Source organism: Tenrec ecaudatus, chromosome 8 (assembly GCF_050624435.1).
Source record: "Tenrec ecaudatus isolate mTenEca1 chromosome 8, mTenEca1.hap1, whole genome shotgun sequence".
Lineage (NCBI taxonomy): Eukaryota > Metazoa > Chordata > Mammalia > Afrosoricida > Tenrecidae > Tenrec > Tenrec ecaudatus.
This window is the reverse complement of record NC_134537.1, coordinates 93,795,893-93,818,024: the sequence shown is the minus strand read 5'-3', so window position 1 is coordinate 93,818,024 and position 22,132 is coordinate 93,795,893. Positions and strand designations below refer to the sequence as shown.

Below are 22,132 nucleotides of genomic sequence, written 5' to 3'. Positions count from 1 at the left end.
TTGACTCCTAACTGCCCCTCCTTTCCCCATTCCCTTCTACAAACGTCTGCCAGTTATGTTTCTAATGCTCAGCCCAGATTTGGGTGTTTTTCTATTCAATAGACACCCTTGATCGTCTCCTGTCTCTTTCCACCACCGATTTGCAGAATCAAGTCACACGCCTTCATGTGAACAGCTGTGACTTTCATCTGTCTTCCCAGCCAGTCTCTCACAGCAGCCTGCCTTGCCTCTGTCACAGTCCAGCCTACTCTCCCACAGACACACTTGAAAGTCATCGATTTTCTTCTACCCCATGTATTCCTCCCCTTAACCTTCCTTTTGGTGAGTCCTGCCCATATTTCGGGGTGCAGCCAATGCCTCCTATGAGAGCCTGCTCTAAACCAGTTAGTGGGACTCATTTGTTACAAGAGCCACCACAATGTGCCTTGGGTTACAATTGTGCTTGGATCTACGGTGGGCACTATGCTGCCCCGCCCCAAACCAGATCATGAGCCTCTGCGAGCAGGGACTTCATCAGCCTCGGGTGTAGCCAATGCTTTATCCACGGCTTCTTAAAGTGGGTAAAACGTCCTGGAAACTTCCAACAGTCTCTTTCTGGGACATTGAACTTCGGTTACAAGTTGTGGCATTTGATCCACAAGATGTTGCTTCTCTCACAGAATCCGGTGCCGGCCCCTTCATGGGCAAGGGGCCCTGGCTCCATGGGAAGACCAGGTGAGAGTTTGTGAGACAAAGTGGTACCTTCCGAGCAAAAGACTGGTTGGGGGAGGATGTGTCTTTCTTACAGTGGTTTCTCTTCTCTTGGGCTTGTTCTTTTGGGCAAAATGGGAGTTCTCAAAAAGCAATCATTCTTCTTCACACTCTGGGAGTGGCTTTCAGCAGAGGCCCGATGGTTGCACATGTGCCAATTACATTTCCCAACACCTCCATCCCCTGCGTTCGTACTCCGCATAGTGCTTGAGCCCTGGACTTGGAAGGCTAAGAGTCTTTCCCCAGGAGGTGGGGGCCGGGGGGGTTCAAGACAAGGGAAAGACACCCCCATATACTAGAAGTGCTCCCTGATTTCCAGTCCATTGTGATGCTCCTTTGAAATGAAACCCAGCACGAGCCAGCATCTTCATTTCCTGATGTGAACTTAGACAAAGCCGGCGAGATTACACCTTGCTCTCATCAAATGTTCACCTCAAGCGGCACGAAGATCGCATTCCCAGATCCTTGGCTCATTGACGTCAGCTTCTTATGCTCACAGATCCGCCTCAGAGGATTCTCTGTCAAGTTTCACCAACCTGGGCTAGCAAGAAGGTAGACAGGGTCCTCTCTGTGTAGATGTCCTCTAAAAAGGCTTTTTAAATGAAATTATGTCTTCTTTTTTTAAGAAAATTATTGGGGGGGCATTTGACTCAGATTAAAATTGAAGTGGCATTTCTTGTAGAATCACTTTGCTCCAGTATTTCAGCCACCAGATTGCATCGTGTGTGTGTGTGTGTGTGTGTGTGTGTGCGCGCACGCGCGCGCGAGAGAGAAAGAGAGAGAAAGAGAGAGAGAGATCCTTTACACAGAATCCAGTACTTGGCTTTGCTTCGTAAGCATCATTCCCTAAGCAATCACTTCCCTTCCAGACCGGTTCCTGTATTTTGTTCACTACACCAGTCCCAGCTTCCCGAGCACTGACTGAGAGCTCAAAAATAAACTTCTTGAATAAATGAATAAATGAAATTGCACTATTGTGTATAAGTGATAACATCAGAGGAAGCACTTCTCCCAGAAGCCACGTTTTGTTCTTTTCCACGGCCGGCAGCTCCCTTGAAAACAACTCTGATGGGCAGACGGGAGCCGCCAGGGGTCTGGGTTCGGCGGCCTCGGACGGGCAGGAACAGGAAAGCAGGGTGGGGGTCCTGTGATCCTGTCTGTATCTTTGTCATCAGGGAAGACTCACAGGTCCGAGTAAGCTCTCTCATCTATTCCTGTCTGCAGCCATCAAAAGATGCGATTCTCAGAGCAGTGCGTATCCTTTCCTCAAGCCTTGGTAGGGAACAGGGCTCAACCCTGGCAGCATCTGAAGCTGTTAATAAGAACCCCGGGGGTGTTCCTAACTTGATGCTCTTCAGTGTTTCATATCCCAAGCTGCTTTGGGTACAAATAATTCTTCTGGTGGGCCAAATCCACAGCTCTTTCTATGCCTTAGAAATTCTGTCAACCCTGACTGACAGTAAATAAATAGACATTCTGGTGAATAAATAAACTCAGGGCTGAAAAATAAAAAACAAAACTACTGAGAACAAGGCAACTTGCATCTTGGTATGTTTAAAAAGAAAGAAAGAACAACTCTTTTGTAAAGTAGCAGGCTTCACCCGGGGGGGAGATTGGATGGGGATTGTCTAAACCAATGGCTCTCCGTACTGATTGTTAATTATGCCAGAAGTAATAGCCTTTCTGCCTTTTAAATTGACGTCAGTGTTACATTTAAACATCTCATGTGATTTCCATGGCTCTGGTGCTTCCGGGATTTTGTCTCTGAGACCCCTGGAAGGAACAGCCCTGCTAGTGAGTGCCATGGGCTCAGACACACTGGGCTGCTAAGAGCATGAGGAACAGTCTGAACCAGGCACCATTCCGGGGAAGAAAGATAAATCTTCCGTACAGATGTACAGTCTCAGAAACCCCCTGAAGCAGCTCTTGTCTGTCCTGGAGGGGGGGCCGTGAGACAGAATAAAAGAGACCCATTATGGAAATTTGCTTCTAGCACTGTGGGTGGCCCCTAGTGACTTTGACTTTCTGTTTCTTCAGCTTTGAAAACAACAAAAATCAGAAAGTGGGAGTGTTGTTTTGTTTTTGTTTTTTAGTTTCTCACTCCAAAATAATTGTACACAGTACATAAGGTGTAGGGTGCTGTGAACGACCCTTACTAGGGAGGAGAAACCCCAGCCCATTGCTAAAATGATGGGGCTGTTGAGAGATTTGCTGAAGAGCAATTATGAAGGACCAGGCTAACAGAGGTGCCAGACGTTCACAGGTGGAAAGCTGGTGGCCGGCCTAATGTCACTGGATTTTATGCAGCAGATTTTGCTTTGAAGACTAGGGGTCACCTACCTTGGGCCATGCTATTTTCAGTCTCCTCACAAGCATGTGAAAGTTGGCCATTGAGAAAGGAAGACTGGAAAAGACCCGATGTATTTGACCTGGGGTGCTGGTGAGGAACATCGAAAGAGGACCAGGAACAGCCAAAATAACGCACAAGTCTGTCTCAGAAGTACGGCCAGAGTGCTCCTCAAAAGTAAAGACAGCAAGACTTCCTCGCAGGTACTTTGGGCATGTTGTCAGGAATGACCAGTCCCTGGAAAAGCATGTCATGCTGCGTAGAGTGAAAAGAGGAAGATCTTCCAGGAGATGGATTGATACAGTGGCTGAGCCACGAGAACAAGTAGGAAGACAGCGCAGGACAGGGGAGGGCTTCCTTCCGCTGCACACAGCATCGCTCTGTGAGGTTGGGCTCTCTCTGCAGGAGGAGCCTGCCCTACCCTACCCCAGGAGTGCCTGTAGTTGACGGAGTCCCTCGTGGTCACCATGGGAAGGGGCCAAGGTCGCCTAACAGCAGCAGCAGACCTGATGTTAGTGCGTGTTCTTTAGCCAACACAGTGGGCTATGTGTGTTCGTTATTTGAATGCCCCATATTTCAGAAAGAAGTCTCCTGCCTGCCATTCCCGACTAACTAGCCTATCTGGTGACAGAGCTGCTGAAGACAGTGCTGGTGCCCTGCATTTGTTTTGCATTTTAGATCTTGGAGCCAAGGCCTTTGAAATCGGCGATCATGGTTTCAAGACAGATACTTTTAGGTATATGTTTTCAGGTTCAATTCCAACAGGAAAGTGCAATCATTTACTACCCTGATGACTTAACCAAGGACTAGGAATAAAATCCATGTGATGACTTTATTGATGGAGTGATCCCGGATAGTGCAGTGGTTAAAGCATCTACCTGCTAACCAAAAGTTCAGTGGTGTGTGGTAGGTCGGATTGCCTAGAGAAACAAATTCATTGACACTCATATATGTGTAAGTAAGAGTTTTATATGAAGGAGTAATTGGATATCAAGAAAACATCCCAACCCAGTCCAAATTCAGTCCATAAGTTTGAGGCTAGTCCATAACTCCCTCTTCAGACTCATGCAGCCACAAGCAGTGATGCAAAACGCAGGGCGATCACAGGCTGGTGAGTACAGTCTTTGGATCCAATGGCAGTGGACACATCTCCAGAGCTTCTGCACGTCTCCTACAGGTCTCTGAGCGGCACATCAGCAGGACAGTAAAGGGGGTGTTGGGGGAAGGTCCCAGGTCCCAGGACCCTCCTTATGAGGAGGTCATGCCCCCAAGGAGGCACCATCAGGCTGTGACCTGACTGACAGGCTACATGCCACCCTTACGCAGTAAGTTGACACAAAATTGTGTAATTGGTTGGAACCCACCAGCTGCTCTCATCCACAGTCTGCTTCCACAAGATTTACAGCCTTGGAAACCCACCCGATGGGGCGGGTGTCCTGTTCTGTAGGGTTGCCCTGAGTCAGCAGTAGTAGGTTAGGGTTTGATTAAATAGCCTGACTTCAGCCAGGTTCCTCCTCTTATAATGGGCCAGGACTGGGGTATGCTTACTGTCTTAAAGACACTTAAGGTGCAGCCAATCATATGGCTAGGAATAAATTTTAGAAATAGCAAAAGCCCACTATAACAATGTATATACATTTCTGGTGACAGACTATTTTAAATCTGAAAAAAAAAATCTGGGACATTCTTGAAGCATGATGCATCTTTATCTTCATTTCTAAGGTTTGATGGCAAATACAATGGCGTGCTTCTTTTCCCAATTGGTAGATCTAAGAATAAGCGTACATTGTGTACAGAGTAATAGGGAAGCGCATATCCACTTCCGGTTTTATTGGTGGGTTGCTTGTTTTCTAGTTGGTGGGCAGGTAGTTAGCTCATAGTTTGTTTTAAGTAAAACTCCTGTTCAATTGTGGTCATAACCGTGTCTCCCTGGTTTCTTGGTTACATAATGCTGTTACAACGGAAATACCACAATTAGATGGCTTTACAAAACAGACCTGTGTTCTGTTTACGAGGCTTGAAGTCCAGTTTCAAAGCACCAGCTTTGAGGACAGGCTCTGAGGTAAACTCCTTGTCTCCTTTCAACAGGTGTGGGCCCAGCACTCTGGGGAGATCTCTATATAATTTACATAAACCTGCCCTTGGGTCATGCAGGTTCTTAGCCTAGAGACCCTGGTTCAAAAGGCTTGCTCTGTTCTGTCTGTTCTATCTTGGTGGTACTGTGGTGTCTCTCTCTCTCTCTCTCTCTCTCTCTCTCTCTCTTCACTTTTCTCATAAGATAAAAGGTGGTGCAGACCATCCACACTCCAGGGAAATATCTCTTAGGGTGACCCAAATAGAGATATCAGATCAACAGATTAAATTAATTTAACTGTTAAATTACATCATTGCCAGACCACTGAGTACTACCACCCAATCATTTTGGACATGTATTTGGAGGGGAGTGGAGGCACAATTCAAACTGGTACTTAAATTCCTTGTTTTTTAATTTGTCAACTAATTAGGAAAACTAATTTTCAAAGTAAGGACCATGATACAGACCCTCCCCCTCTTCACCGCCCTCATCTCAGGAGGAGGACAGGTGTATCTGACCGCACAGCTCGCTATCACGAAGCAAGCACATCTGTGGAAGCACAGCGACTTACTAACTGTTCAGTTACAAGTGGCCTTGATTGTAAAGTACGATTACAGCAAACGCTTCTTTTTTTCCTAGTGATGGAAAGTGAAAAATTTCATTCACTGACTTAAAAGAGCCAGAAGTACCAAGAGTCTCGGTCTGAGGAACCAAGTCAAGCCTAGAACCCCGTGCCCCCTCCCCCTCAGAAGACACCAGGGGATGATTACACATCAGGGCCTGAGGGCCTGAGATGTTGCAGACTCATAAAATTCTTGGGGGAAATTTTCATTATTCAAAGGGGAAAAAACATGCTGAATATTACAATTATGAGTCAAAAGCTAGAAACCTAGGATCAGCAGATGTCTAGTCCCCGAAGTCGAGTTAATAAGACACATGATTGTTCTAGTGTTGTTTGGAATTGTATTTTGTATTACATGTTGAAAGAGGACTAAGCAGCTCTGGATTTGATTCGGTAAATGAGGGCATGAGCTTCTGAAGGGAAGAAAAGCCGAGCCACAGGGTCCTTGGAGCCAAGTTCACACAGGTGATTAACAAGGAGCAGGGCCCTCCCTGTGAAAGCAGAATAGACACCCTGCCATGTGCCCCAATAGGCATTCTGTCCCTACCCCCTTCCTCCGTCAGCTAATTACCATATGCCTGAGATGCATGCTCTGAAGAAGGCCCTTCTTTTAGACTAGGTAATTATCTTAATAAAAAAACAACACAGAAACCCCAGATATTCTCAGAAGGAGTAAGTAGCAAACTCAGAAGTACAGGGATGAGGAGGCCATTTTAGTCTTTAGTCCTGCCATTGGCTTGCTCGATGATGCAGTTACCCTCTCTGGGCTTTAGTTGCCTGACTCTACAATTGAGATGAATCAGGTAAGGAACAAGAAAGTGCTTCCCAGCTCTCTTGGAGGAGCGTGTCACATGAACACCAGTCACTTGATTCGCTCTCACAAGATCTGAAGGCTTGTGAACACAGAACAAGAACATTGTGCCTTGGAGATGGAGCTAGAACAGCACTGTGCAGCATAATATGAACCACATAGAAGTCTGGTTTTTTAAAAATTTTCTATCACCTACATTCTAAAAATTTTAAGAAAACTAGGAGAGATGAACTGTAATTATTTATTTAACCCAATACATTCGGTCATTTTGCCATGTAAGCAGTATTTTTTTTTTCATTTTTTCTTCCAATTCCAGTGTTACCACAATTCATTGTTACATATGGCTAGTGGCTGTGGTATTGGACAAGCAGTTTCCTCTAAGAACCAAGCTGGCACTGGGAAGCCTGGGAAGGGGGCTTGCCATAGGGTGTGTGCTTCTTTGGGTTTTCCTAGTTCAACTTTTCCTCCTTGGGATGAGTATTGTAGCCTCTTCCAAGTAGTTTGCTCCCACATCTCTCTTGGCTCTGTAGAGGATGCTGAAAGGCCTGCAGCTGGAAAGCACCTCCACGCCCTCCTGCTACCTGGGGAACCGGTGGCGTGGCTGAGTTCCGGTTGATTGGTGTCCTCACGTAAGTGGGTGCAGACAGGACGTGGCGTTACTGTATGCTGCTTCCTCACTAAAGGAGCGTCTGCACCACGAAGTTAGAAGGCCTGAGACAGCTTCAAGCTCCGAGTAAATATTTGAGAATAGATGACATGGGAGACCAGTAGCAAAGTGAGATAGAGCAAAGGTGTCTAAGCCTTCTCAAACATGCTGACTTTTTTGGTGGTTTTGTTTTGAACCTAAGACTGCCAGAGGGATATCTTGTGTGACCTTAGGGAATTCTAAGACAGAAGCTTAAGCAAAATATAACCCAAAAGATTAAGAGCCTAAAATGCTTTAAATGGTTCCTCAGCAAGCTATTTTTTTAAATATCAATTATATAAGGAAAGATTTAGTGAGTGACAAAGTTTTATCCCATAAAAGACAGAAAGTTTAAGCAGTATTTCTGTTGTTCAAATAACTTTTCTTGAGTAAGTACATGTTTAAGTTCATATTCCTGTATTTCAAAGACTTTTCCCCCCAGCCATTTCACTGGACAGCAGACTTTTAAATCTCATTAACCCAGTCAAGGTGAATCTTCTCTTTAAAATTAATTTTATACTTGACTGAGGTAGTTAAGGTTTATTGTCCCAACCTGGCCAATAACCACAAGTGGGATTAATTGAGGGGTGTAGAGATCAAGGGCTCAGTGAGCCTCACCTTTCGAGTTCTTGGGTCTCTTGCTTTCTGATGGTCAGACCTGGGTGCAGCTGCCTTAGCCAGGTCCCTGCTTCAGTTGGCAATGCTCACTTCCTGCAAGACATCCCTGCGGAGAAGCCACATGGACCTACCCCTAGTCAGCCCTGGGTGCTGGAGCAGCCGTGTGGAGACCCCTGCCAGCGCTGAGATACTTACACATTCACTGATTCAACTTTCCTTCTGCAGTCAGCGTCATTGCGTGTGTTTTGTGAGATTGAGGAGGACTTTGTAGATTGGTGTTGGACATACGGGCTAATGTTGGACTTATGGACTTGGACAGCATTGGGTAGGGATGCTTTCTGAATGTACACGTACCCTTTATATAAAACTCTCTCTTATACATATGAGTTTCTATGGATTGGTTTCCCTAGTTTACCCAGACTGACACACAACTATTGTCAAAACTCTCAGACAAGAATGAGCTTTGTCGGGCCACCATGAGTAGGCCTATTGCCATTATCCCCAAACCTCATGGATAACAAATCCGGCCGTGTTGCCTGCTTTGTGAGTTGGAACTGGGTAATCCATTTTTTGAGTGTTCTGCCCACTGGACCAGGGCAGGGAACAGGCGGGGAGTATTTCCAAAGTGGCTCCATAGGAGTTTACATTCGGAACCTTGAGTGTAGTTTTAGAAACGAGTGAGAAGCTGGATACTAATACGAGCTGGGCTTACAGAGTGGATTTGGAGAGCTATAGAAACCAGCATGCCGAAAGAATGCAAAAAGCAACCTGTTTTAGAAGCTGGTTCTCAGCAGGTGCCAAAACATTTACCTTTGCAAGCTCTGAGTCTCATTCTTCTTTGCACAAAGCCAAGGACCATGGCGTGCACGGGAGGAGGGAGACACCACCCAGAGGTCTGCCTGCCTGGGGCTCATCAGAACAAGTGGTTGGGCCCTCAGGAGGGTGTTCCTGAAAGGTCCATAGAGGTGGAATGAACACCCAGGGGAGAGGTGGGCAGGGTCATCAGGACAGACAGACAAATGAAGAAATATTTCCTAAGTACTTAATTTGTTTTGTCCCCATCAGTGTCTACCTTTTGGCCTCTTCTCCTTATAGAATCAGGAGCCATGCGTTGGATGGGCTGGTTACCACAAAGTTAGTGTTTCAAACCCACCAACGACACCATGGGAGAAAGCTGAGACTCTTTACCTATGTCAGGTCTCCCTGAGTTTCCATAGCACTTTAACTTTTATTTTGATGGAAGTTACAAAGGTCATTTAGCTACAGAGCTGTAAAGGAGCCTGAATCACGAGAGAGGCAGTCACACTTTCTTAGGCTTGTCCCATGAAAGCACATGTGCAAACTGAAAATCTGTTAAGCAGTGGTTACGACAGGGGGCCCACGTTTGATCCGGGGAATCGTGTGGGGAAGAAAACCTCCCCCACCCCTAAAAAAGAAAAAAATTGTTTGTTTTTTCACGTTAGTTCCAGCATGATGTTCAAGGAGGAATGTATTGAAAACCCCGTTTTTAGGATAGAATTGCTTTCTAAAATCAGCAGTAAGCCATCCTGTCAAGGATGTCACTTCTGCCCTCATCCAGTACAAGGCAAAATGCAGATGTGCAGGGTCTCTCCTGAAAGCAGAGGGAACTTCCAAAGCTCTGGGGTTTCTGGTGCTGTTGTCTGTTTCTTTGTTCTCCAGAGGAGAGACTGGCCTCAAAGATGATAGAGAGATGGATAATATGGATGGATGGATAGATGATAGATAAAAAATGGTTTGCTATGTACAAGGCATTATTGATTTTCTCCTCATTTCATTTTCAGGTGGCCTTTTTTTTTTTTGGACCTTGCCTACACAGGGAAGTGAAATGTCAGAGGGAAATGCATTCAGGGTTGATTGCTAGAGGGCTGAGGGCTGCGTCTCAATGGGACCAGGAAGTTTAAATTACCAGGGCAGTTTTCTTTTCACTCGGGTGGTTGTGTGGTGGCCATGGACCAGAGGGCGAAAGGAGATGGTATTCCATTAAGTGAAATAGAAATTGGTAGGCAGGGCTCAGGAGGAAAGGAGCTGCTCAGCCAGCTGCATGTGAATGTGGAGGCAGATGTGATTAAGCTTCTTTTCAAAGAGCACCAGTCCTTATGGCGTTTCTTCAGCAGGCAAGTCACATGCAGTACAAGCGAGAGTTTATGTGGTCTTCAATGCCTCATTTATCATTCATCCCCAGTACCCTTGCTGCTAGTCTAAAGGAAGGAGTGTTTTCCTGCAAATTCAAGGAATATCTTTACAGGTGATGGAAGACAAAGGTAGTAAGTAAATAGTGAAAAATAGCTCACCCTGGGTGTTACAAACTGAAGGATAGACTTTATTTTGGTAGACAGGGATAAGCATTTTCTTTGTCTTTGGCACTGAGCGGCCACAAAGGGTTTCATGAAATTAATGTGCACAAAGAAATTAAAGGAGACAGCTCACTTAATGGGCAAAATCTGGAAAAATGACACTCAAGAAATTGCTTGGATGTGTACATATGTAAATGTATATATTTATATATAATGACAGGGAAATAGATCTATGTACATGTATGTTAAGTATCAAGGTAGCAGGTGGACATTGGGCCTCAAGTACTCCCTCAATGCAAGAATACTTTGTTCCAATAACCTGGCATTTAGTGATGCTCACCTTCCCGACACAATTGCTGAAGACAAAATAGGTACATAAGCAAACATGATGAAGAAAGCTGATGGTGCCTGGATATCAAAAGATTTAGCATCTAGGGTCCCAAAAGCTTGAAGATAAATAAGGAGCTATCTTGCTGAGAAGCAACAAAGTCTACATGGAGGAAGTACACCAGTCTATGTGATCATGAGGTGTCAATTGGATTCAGGTGTCAGGCATCAAAGACCCAGAACAAAAAATCATCAATGTGAATGAGGGGGAGTATGGACTGGAGACCCAAAGCCCATCTGTAGACAGCTGGACATCCCCTTACAGAAGGGTTACAAGGAAGAGACGAGCCAGTCAGTATACACAACTTTACTATAGTTCTTTAACGCTTCCCCCACCCCACTGTCATGATCCCAATTCTACCGTACAAATGTGGCTAGACCAGAGCATGTACACAGGTACAGACAACAGCTGGAAACACAGGGAATCCAGGACAGATACACCCCTCAGGACCAATAATGAGAGTAGCAATACCAGGAGGGTAAGGAAAAAGTAGAGGGGAAAAAGGGGAACCGATCACAATGATCTCTATAACCCCCTCCCAAGGGGTACGGGCAACAAAAAAGTGGGTGAAAGGAGACATTGGTCAGTGTAAGACATGAAAAAATAATTTATAAATTATCAAGGGTTCATGAGGAAGGGAGGGGGGAAAGGGGGGTGGATGAGCTGATACCAAGGGCTCAAGTAGAAAGAAAATATTTTGAAAATGATGATGGACAAGTGTGCTTGACACAATAGATGGATGGATGGATGGATGGATGGATGGATGGTGATAAGAGATGTATGCACCCCAATAGAATGATTTTAAAAAAGCAAAGAACAACAACAATAAATTGCCTGTAAAGAAGAGTAGCCACTGTACTTGGATTTGGTCAAATCCCATTCCAAGTTGGTTTTCTGATGCCCAAATCAAACCCACCACCATCCAATGGATTCTGACTCATCGGCACCCTACAGGGCAGAGCAGAACTGCCCTGGAGGGGTTCTGAGACAAACTTTTATGAGAGCAAACGACTTCATCTTTCTCCATGCTGGGAAGCTAGTAGGTTTGAGCTGCTGATCTAGGGGCTAATCCACTGTTCCACCAGAGGTGCTCGACTCTCTGCTGCTGTTAGGGACCATCAGGTCACTTCTGATGCCCAGCACCCCCTGTCTGTGGAATGAAGCCCTGCCCAGCCTCGCCTCTCCTTTGCTGTGGGCCATCCTCTATCTCACTGCCCCTGCACTTCCCCGAGCGTGATGTGTTCTCTGGGGACTCGTCTCTCCTGACAGCATGTCTGAAGGACGTGACCTCTTTAAAGCGTTGAAAAGCAAGCATGTTATTGCAAGGACTAGGGTGCACCTGACCCAAGCCACAGTATTTCCGTTCTGCTCACAAGTGTATGAAAGTTGGGCATTGAATAAGGCAGGCCAAAGAAGAAGCGATGCATTTGAATTATGGCGCTGGCAAACAATATTGAAGGTAACATGGACTACTGCCCAAAGAACAGCCACGTCTGTCCTGGCAGAAGTCCCCCCAGAATTCCCCTGAGAGGCAAAGATGAGGAGACTTCGTCTCAAGTGCTTTGAATGTGTTTTGCTGATAAACCAAACTCACTGTCATCAAGTAGATTCTGACTCACAGTGACCGCGTGGGACCGGGTAGAACTGCCCCTGTGATTTTCTGAGGCTGTAACCCTTTGTGGAGCAGTTTGTACTTTTGAACTGCTGACCTTGCGGTTCACAGCCCAACCCATGACTTAGGGCGTCTTTGCTTTTCTGATAGTGGCCTTACGTCATGCAGTTATACTGTTCACAGTGGTGGGGAGTTCCTAAGGCAGGGAGGCGAGTAGAGATCTCTGAAACTATGTAGAACTGACCTGAGAGGGAATCACAGAAGCAAAGACAAAATTGTACTCCAAATCGTGCCATTTCTGGAAGGACCCCAAAGGAAAGTGTCCCTGAGGACACCTTTGGCTCCAGCTGACTCTGCTTCTCCTAATACACGAGGCCAGTCTGCAAGGGCTGAGTGACGTCAGAGAGGGGGTTTGGGAGGATTACTGCAGGCCTCACGCGGTGCCTCTCCCCGACACAGTGCTGTCCCAGCTCGGTCTCGCACAGTCCAGCTCGTTGTTCATGCGCCCCGTCTGGAGCTGTGCTTATTCTTGCATTGGGGTTCGTTTGGAACATGAAATTATATTCATTCCTAGATCCTTCGTTTGTTGTTTCTTCCTCCTTTGTCACCTGTTTATGAAAATTACTGTCAAAAAGCAGAGGGGGCCATTACCATTGTTCCTTGTTTGTTGAGTGCCACCAGGTCCCCTCCTGTGTCATGTCGATGAAGCTAATATTCCCTGACTTGGGGAGCTTAGAGCCTGAGCACAACATTGAAGTAAGTTTCACAACAGCCTCCATCCATTGCCCCTAACAATGATTGGGTTACTATGGAATCCAAACGTAAAGAGGCCTTTATAAAGCCTTACCTCTCAAATGGGTGACTTTTGTGAGAAGATGAATCTGAAGGCTGCACCCTGGTCAAAATGCGGCCTATTAACTATTCAAATGAGGAGGAAGCCCCAGGGTGAGTCCCCCCCGTGCACCGGGCCCAGTGTCAGTCTCTCTTTTTCAGCTCGGTGTGGGCAAGAAAAACTGACCCTGGTTTATTGACTGACAGCCAAGAATTGCTCAGAAATAAAAGGCTCTGTCTGGGGCCTCAAAACCATGGCAGGAACTGCTTGTTTTTCTCTGTAGAAATAGTCTCAAAGCTGAACCGGGCCGCCTGTGTCTACGTGGGTTGGTTATGTGGGGTTTGCTGGGCAAGGAGTCCGGAAGGGCACCATCAGTGGGTGTGGGTAGGCCTTTGCTAAGTGGCCACTGCTGGGCCTGGGGAACCACACAGGGTCAGACCGTTGTGTTAGTTATGGAAACCACGAGAGTGGGGGGACACAGAGTTGCCGACTTAGGACTGCCTCAGGCCTCTACTCTCTGTGTTTTCATTTCGTAGAGAATGCCACACTGAGAAATCCCAATATGAATGACTCATCCACTCATAACCTCACACCCTCCCTGCCATCCAGTCAATTCAGAATCAGCGACCCCACAGGACAGGGTAGCACTGCCCCTGGGGGTTCCTGAGCCTGTCGCTCTTTATGGGACTAGAAAGCCTCATCCTCCTCCTGTGGCGCGGCTGGAGGTTTTGAACTGCTGACCAGACAGTGAGCAGCCCAACACGTAACCACTACACCACCAACCAGGGCTATGAAATGCTATTCCTTTATTCTCTCCCCCCCCCCCCCACCTTCAGCACAGGCTTATTCCACATGTACTCAGGCCTTGAGCTAGGTCCGTGAGACACCTCAGGGAACAAAACAAAGTCCTTCCCACCGTGCAGTTGCCATCAATCAACACAGGGGATAACAAGATGTTTGTTTGCTTAAATTGTTTTACTGGAATATAGTTCATCCATAATGAAATCATGCAATCATGCGAAGAGGCAAGGTTTTATTATTTTTTTTTGAGGGGAGTATAAGCCGGTTGATAAAAATCAAGCAGCACAGAGAGGTTGAGTGGGTACAATTTCAGATGGGTGAACGGACAGGGCCTCCAGTGGTGTGACACTGAGTGCGGGCCTGAAGCGGGGAGTGAGTGAGCTGGATGCAGTCTGGGCCAAGGACTATACGGAGCAGCAAAGGGCCTGGAGTAGGCATGTGCCCAGGGGTTCAGGGACAGGCAGGAAGCTGAGCGGGTGCTGCAGTGACCCAGGTGGGGAGCAGCCGGGTGAGCTTAGACCAGGAAAAATGAGGGGAGTCGGGAGAGGTAACATAGATTGTGTCATTTTCTATGTCATTTTAAGGCATTGGGGTTGAGAGAGAGGGTTAAAAGAAGGAGCCATTGGGGCACAGAGGATGTTCTCTGATGTCATTTTAACAGGGACACTGTTTTAGGAATCGAGTGTGAGTGTGGGGCCGAGAGGGCAGCGGGGAGATCAGTAGGGATGCTCCTGTAAGAGTCCCGGCCTTGGAAGTGAGAAAGCGTCCTATTCTGAGTGTCTGTTGGCAGTGGAGCCACAGGAGTTGCTGACACTTGGGGGTATGGAATAGTAGAGAAAGAAGAGTCAGGGAACCAAGTGTTTGGGTCAAATGTCCTTATTCTAAATTAAAGAAGTAATTTCCAGTTTGCTACCAATGTAGGATACTACCTAGAAACTGGCATAAACTCAAAATTTTGGTTAACTGTTAGGAAAATAAAGAAGCCCTGCCCTGGTATGGTGGGTCCTGAGTTGGGCTGCCAGCCACAAGGTCATCAGTTCAACCCCACCAGCGGCTCTGAGGGAGAAGATGCCCTTTCTGCCCCAGGACAGATTTGCTGCCTCAGAAACCCACAGGCAATTAGCTGCACATCCATTGTTTTATCAATTAAGCATGATTTTTGACTGCAAATAACAAAAAACTTAACCACTGAAACAGTGTACACATTATCCCACTTCACACTGGTAATGGGTTGTTAACTAGCTGCTTCATGTTACCATCTAAGACCTACAGGCTTTCCGAATTTCATATCCACCATAATGAATTTCAAATCCGCCATAATGTCAGACATTTCATTGACCCCCTTTTACCAGGATGGCAAAAGCCTTTTCCTTTGAAGTACCCTAGCAGACTTCTACGTACACGCCATTGCCCGGTGCTGGCAAAGAGAAGTCAACTAACATGTTTGAGACTGGGCACATTGACACCCTCACTAAAAATCAGTCCCACTAGCATGAAAGAAGACACTGATAGGGAAGCAGTAAGCTTCAGTCAAGGTTGACCGTTTGAACGTTAGTCAGCTGGTTGTCGGTGCCTTTGATCTTTAGAAAGGAATTTACACACATGCTTCCGGTTTCTCTCTTCTTCATATAACGGCTCTAACTTAAAACCTAAAACTTTACCATTGGTCTTTTTGGGAGGGAGCGGGCAGAGTGGATCATGTCAGCTGGGAAAGGAGAAAATGAAGTAATACTGCCAAAGAGATCATTTAGTTGCATAGGTCGGAATGATCATACTTCACTCTTGGCTCCTCCCTATCCTCCAATGAGGAGGGGACTCGTGAAGTTCTCGTTTCTACTGAATCTGCACCGCGGCAGTCAGAGGCGCCTCTCGTGACCTCTGGGTAGGGATGCATCCTTTCCAAACCATCGGCTGCAGGGTTCGAGCAGGCCAGAGAGCTGCTTTCCTAAGAGATGTTCAAGTGGCTTGTTTTCCATAAAAGCGGGACTCGGTGGTTGGAAAGAGCTGTGTCACTTGCCTTTTGTGGCCTCTGCCGGGTACCTTGGTAACCGCCACCCCCCACCCCTTGCAGGTTCGCAAACTCAGGAGTTTCCTTCTCCATGTGCCTCTTGACAACAGCTCTGTTTGCTACCCGTGTCTTGGCTTCTAACCCAGTGACTCGTGGCTTGCAAGAGATCTGTGCTTGGCCAGCCTTTTGTGTATGGATTGACACACTGACGGAGTTTATTTGAGACTGCAGGTTTGCAGCTGGCCCTTAGCAGTAACATGGAGAAAATGGGGTTCTTCAGTCTTTTCAGGGGCATTTCCCCAGAGGTGTTGGTTTCTTCAAAGCCAGGAGAAGACTGGCGCTATCATCTTCTCCTCTTTTGTCTCCTTTAAAGTCATCTTTAAAAAAAGGGGGAGGGGGAGTCTTTCAAACCCCTTTCAATGTGTGCTTTGCCAAACAGTGTTCCTCACACTGGTGTCCTGAATCTATTTTTAAGCCTGCCTTTCGATCACTGTACTTATCTTTGTTCTTGCGTGAGGAATGGCTCTTTCCTTCATCTTAATCTTACTACCGAAGTCATCTAGAGACGGATCAAGCCATCAGTTCCTAGGCTGACGAGGACTTTAGCGCCCTTGCCAGCATGCCCTTGACTTATCCTCCAGGGAAAACCTCCTGATTCTGCGGATGCATAAACGGAACTGTATAGTACTGGTGACATCTTTAGCTTGTAAATGCCCTTATTAAGTGCTATGTAGCTTTCTGAGGTAATGTTTGGCATGTTGTTCTCTGCGTTTTTCTTGTTACTCATTTATTAAACTCGGGACTTGTATCAATTAAAATGTATTGTTACACTTAGGATATAGTGCTGTTCTCTACACAGAAAAATACCTGATGAGTAGTGGCTTGATTTATAGTCATAATACATTCTGCCTCCCTTTCTTGGGACAGTGTATTATTTTGAAGTAAGACACTACATGTGTAAAGTAAAGCAGTATATAGTACAAGGTTAATTTTGACTAGAATCTAATCACAGTATGTGTCATTTCCAATATATACAATAGTGCTACATACTGACTTTACATGGTGAGAATGGGGACAGGGGTAGGGGTAGGGGATTAGCCAGCAGCAAATAAGGACAAAACAAAACAAAGCTCACTACCATCTAGTCGATGCCTGTCCACAGCGATCCTGTAGGACAGAGTAGAACTGCCTCTGTGAGTTTCCAAGACGTTAATTTATGAGAGTAGAAAGCCTTGTCTTTCTCCTGAGGAGAAGCTGGTGGTTTCATACTGCTGACCTGAGCTTAGCAGCTCAATAGGTAACTGTTACACTACAAGGGCTCTCTCTAAATAAAGATCAAGAGGGAAAATCACCTCCACGGTATTCTTCCCACTGATCCTTAGACAAAGCTAGCCGGATACAGTGAGAGAGACCGTCAGGGAGAAGATGTGTGAAGCATGGGACCTACTATGTACCGGAATAAATATGTAATGGCTGAAATGAGTTTTGTCGATGAGGAAAGCCATGGGAAACAAATGTGAATTTCTGTAAGAAACCACAGGAAACAACTCTTGAGAACTGAGCCACCTCTAGTAGGAAAACCATGGAGAGACCCAGAGCACCTTCTAGAGACACTGAAGTCCTATAGCGGAGTGGAGACAGGCTGCACCGTGGAACAGTGTGTGTCCTGAACCTCTGAGAGCTGAAGGGAGAAGGCCAGGAGGGACAATCCCATTGGAGCCCAAGTCAGGCCTCGCCCAAGTGAGTGAGGTTCATGTGGCTGCAGCTCTGAGCCCAAACCTAGATCCTTCTGTGCCAGTAACTTAGATCCTTCGGTGCCAGTAACTCCTAGTTGGCATTCATTCCTTCAGAATGCAGAATAATGAACCCCGCATTCTCAGCTCCCTGTTCATCATCCAGCTGGATGATGGCTGGATGCCAGTCCATCTCCATGAAATGTTGCCTGTCTTGTGGCCAAGTAATTTGTCAGTTTGGGGAATAAAGTTGAATCCTCCAGAGCCTGTCACCCGCCCCCCCCCCCTGGTTTTTAGCATGCCTATGTGCATCGGCGAAACCTTCATTGGCTTCCCTTCTCTCTCTCTCTGCAGAAAACCCGTTACGACATTTACGTGGGCATCCTCAAAGAGGGCGGCAAGGAGCTCCTGAGCACCAGTGAAAGCGAGGGTGCCGGCCTGAAGAAGTCCCACTCGAGCCCTTCCCTGAATCCAGATTCCTCTCCAGTCACCGCCAAGGTCAAGCGCAACGTGTCAGAGAGGAAGGATCATCGACCGGAAGCACCAAGCATTAAGCAGAAAGTTACTTAGAATTGACCTGCGACCAGGAAGTGCTGGTCATGGAGAAGAAAAAAAATATATAGGGGTTTTCAAGATTTGTCTGGTAACCTGTGGGTATATTTAAAACAAAAGTGTGACTAAATGGTGCATTAGTGACATCTTCTATGTGTTTTTCTGTTAGTTTCTGTACAGATTGTCTCACTTCTCTTGATTTCTTGGCTTTCCTGGTTTTTGCTACTCGGTAACTAATGCACCTTGTTGTGCGGGGAGGGCGGCATGATTGCAGGATAACTCGTGTATCCCTTCGCCTGGGCTTTTACTCTTGTTTGCACTCTGCTCGCTTGTTTTATGTTTTCTCCAATCAGCTGTTACACTTAATTTTTTTAAGTTAAAAAATTTGATCCATTGTGGAAGATTTAACTGGACAAACTTTGTGGCATCGTGGAATTCTCGCCAGAGTTACTACAAGCCTCTGTGTGTGGAATTGTGCCCAGTCACACAAGTGAAATTGACCACTCATGGAAGCTCAGCTCCGGAGTGACACTGCTGGGAACCGGTGTGCAGCAGCTATGGTGCATTGTGATGCTTCCCCAGTGCTGACCTTGCTGAAGAGGGAGCAGGAGGATCGTAGGGCTGCAGAATTGGGGGGAGCACAGTAGCTTGCTTGAAGTGCGATTACCTTTCTGCCAAGCAAGAGAAAGGTGGCAGTGTCAATTTCCCAGGGAACATTGAGAAAGATTGGCACCAAGTTACTTTTGTTTTCTCAAGGACAGTGGTGGCCGTGGGCTCTCTGGAGAGCTGCAGAAGTAGACTTGTGTGTGGTCTACAGGGAAATGTTAATCTCACACCAGAATCATCTCTATCATTGACATCCTTCCATCCAGATCCAGAGATAGCTTCATGTTTAGTCTCTCGTCACGTCGTCATGGGGTTCTCCCCGGGGCAGAAGAGTATTCATGTGTCGTTGGGAGCGTTGAAAACGAAACCCCTTCTGTTGAGCATACAAGAAGGCAGGGGGGAGATTGGCTGTGGTTGTTCAGTGGTGGGACACGTGGTGATTCTTAGAGATAAATCTGGAAGTTGTGAATGGGATTATGTGCCATGGAGTTGACTTCAACTCAGATGGGTCCTATAGAATAGAACTTCCCAGTAGGGTTTTCAAGGCTGTAAACTTGACAGAGTAAACTACTAGTTTCTTTCTCCCATGGAGCAGCAGCTGGTGGGTTCAAACTGCCTACTTTGGGGTTAGCAGACCAGCGCTTAACCAGTGTGCCATATGGGCTCCGTAGTCATGAGTAGTCTGAATGAGCTAGCTGTGCTTGGGAAACAGAAATCTATCGGCTGTGTGTGCAGGTATTTCCTTTAGTATCTCAGTCTCTCGGATAGCCACTACTGAACTTTCCCTAAAAGCCGATAGCTGTCTTTCGCCTAAGCCCCTTGTTTCTGTCTCTTAAACAGTTCTGTGACCGTGCCGTCGTGAATTTGTAGCAGTGCTGGTGCCTGTGGAACTCTGGGAGGATACACAGAGCTTTCTCTCGTACAGGGCCAGGAAAGTTCAGCCAGCCCACTGTGACATAGAACTTCCTGACAGCCAGACTTTCAAATTCTGTTCTCCTAAAGCTAAAACCTCCCAAATGGCACAACTGAGCGAATGGAATCACTTTGGATACTCCTTTATCGCCTACAGAAATTTTCTCCAAGTCTGTTCGGTTTCTTAGTTGAAGGTACTTTGACCAAAGAATTACCTACTCTGTGTGAATAGCATGGCTCCCAGTGAACTAGAGAAAATGTGCTATGAAACCCTGGTCGTTGCCAGAGTGGTAGAGTATATTGTTCAGATGTAGCAGCAGTTAGTTAAAGGATTATTTATTAATATTTACTTCCTTCACCTACATAACTGTCCATAGTTGCTTGGTGCCCAGAGCAGAGTAACCCCCCCCCTCTCTGTGATTGTAGCCACTTGCTGTATGATAGGTATTTAAAATAATAATAATCATAGCTCATTCTAGCCCAGGTACAGGCAGTGATTAAATTATGTTTTACAACCAGGAAGCAAATAGTCCGGCCCATGTGCCTGATGCAAGTTCATAGCTTCTGATTGGATCGAAGGTTTCCAGAACCAGCCTTTCTTCCCAGCATCTGAATGATAGCCCTGTTTGTATTCTGTTATGTAGTTTGCCTAAGCAGAGGGCAGAGGGAGGGGTCCCTATACTTTGTCATCTATGAGCTTCAATTCATAAATAATATTTTTTAAGTATCTCTGACTGGCTTGAATGTGTTTGCCACGTGTGTGTGTGTGTGTGTGTGTGTGTGTGTGTGTGTAGATTGTTTATGTGCGTTTTACTTATATATGTTGAATGGTACCTTGTTACGGTATTTCTGACACCTAGGGTAATCCTGAAATACTTGGCTAACCTCAGCCGCACGATAGCATTGACCCTATTACGTTCCTCACTAACGTTCTCTCCGTGAACTTCTGGACGTGCTGGGGGGTCTAGAGGAGAAAGGGCGCTTTGGAAGCTGGTGTAAACTGTGTTGGTATCGTTGAATCCAGCAACAATTCCCAAGGTTTCTCTGGCACAAAGTCGCCTATCTTTTGGACTTGGGCTCAAAGTGGCTCTCCCAGGACATGTTAGGAGGTTACTCTGTTAGTGAATGAGGCAGCCAGGAGTGTATCCCACGTGAGGCTTTCCCTGGTTGGACTTGATCCCAAGAGCCCGGCCCGCGGGCAGCCACGCTCCTGTTGCAGGGATTCCTCTGCGGTGTCAAGTTCGAGAGAGGAGCTTTGTGCGATGGCAGCTGCGCCCAGCCGGCTGCTGCCCAGGCCACGGTACGGGGGCCTCCTCTCCCTCCTCCATTCCTTCTGAAGGTACTCGCCTCCCAGCCCTTCACCCCGCCCGGTTCCTTACCCCTACCTCAGCACCGGGAGCTTCGGGATTACTCGCCAGGTCATCCGACATTATTCCTTTTGACATGCATACCTAAATTATTCATTTTTATTCTATAAAATCTTGATGCTCATCAGTCTTTTTGCAAATCAGAACCATAGAAGGGGCCCACATGGAAACTGTTAGAAGAGTGTTTCCCGCCCATCCCCCACTGCACCCCCACCCCCCACCTCAAATGCCTGCTTTTACTGAGGCATCCGGAATTCCTTGTTAACGATCAAACTCCCTTCGAAGCATGCAGGGTCCTTACTTTATTGCCAGGTCAGAGGCACTGTTTTGGTGAGCTTTAGAAAAAATGATATATATGTACAGCTATATAATTTTGCCAATTAAACCATGCAGTACTTCTGTACATTCTAATTAATCTCAGTAAACTTGACATATGGAGGAGTTGTCTGGAAGAAGTCTCATCCCAAGGGCGTGTGTCATCTTCTCTGGGTCTCATAGGTAGAGAGCTCGGCAAGTGGCGGGGCCCTTCGCCAGACCCTCGCTGCTTCTCAGACTGCTGTGCCTGTCCACGAGGCGCTGTGTCCTCGTCTAAAGTGACGGGAGGGGAGTGCTTCGGGAAGGGGAAATGGGCTGACTTCTTAAAGGTTGATCTCTTAAGTCTGTGCTTTGCTTTCTGCCCAAATCACAGAACTTCTGAGGTTGGGGAAGAATCTCCAGCAGCTCTTTGCTGCCTAAGCACAGTGGACACTTTTCTCCTGCAACCTGCCCAGTGCCCCTTCTGGGTCTCCCAAAGGTGGGGACGACAGCCCCAGTGCGGGGTCTGCCACCAGGGTGCTGCGCGCACCCCCTCGCCACTTTGTCACCCAGTCATAGACCATGGGTACACACCGACCTTTAGGAGGCATCGCCAGTGTGTTTCTGGGGTTTCATTAGCTGTTTCTGGGACTTCCATTTCTTTGGCATTTCTCCCTCTCTTCATTCACCATGCCGGTGTGCTGCTGCGCACCTGCGTAAGTTCTCAGCAAGTTGGAAGAAGCCAGCATTGAGCACGGAGCCAGTCTCTGCTCTTCAATGACAGAATTGTTTTGTCATGTTTTCA

The 22,132-nt window shown here is 46.7% G+C and overlaps 1 protein-coding gene across 5 annotated transcripts in view; it reads left to right on the top strand.

The window, feature by feature from the left end:
- PSD3 (pleckstrin and Sec7 domain containing 3) overlaps positions 1-21,852 on the top strand; it is a 527,311-nt gene extending 505,459 nt beyond the window's left edge. For all 5 annotated transcript variants that reach the window (XM_075556571.1, XM_075556567.1, XM_075556568.1 and 2 more), the window contains one exon: positions 17,951-21,852. In XM_075556571.1, coding sequence (XP_075412686.1) covers positions 17,951-18,166 — 216 coding nt within the window. In that variant the 3' untranslated portion in view covers positions 18,167-21,852. The remainder of the gene's footprint in view (positions 1-17,950) is intronic.
- Positions 21,853-22,132: the final 280 nt, after the last annotated feature.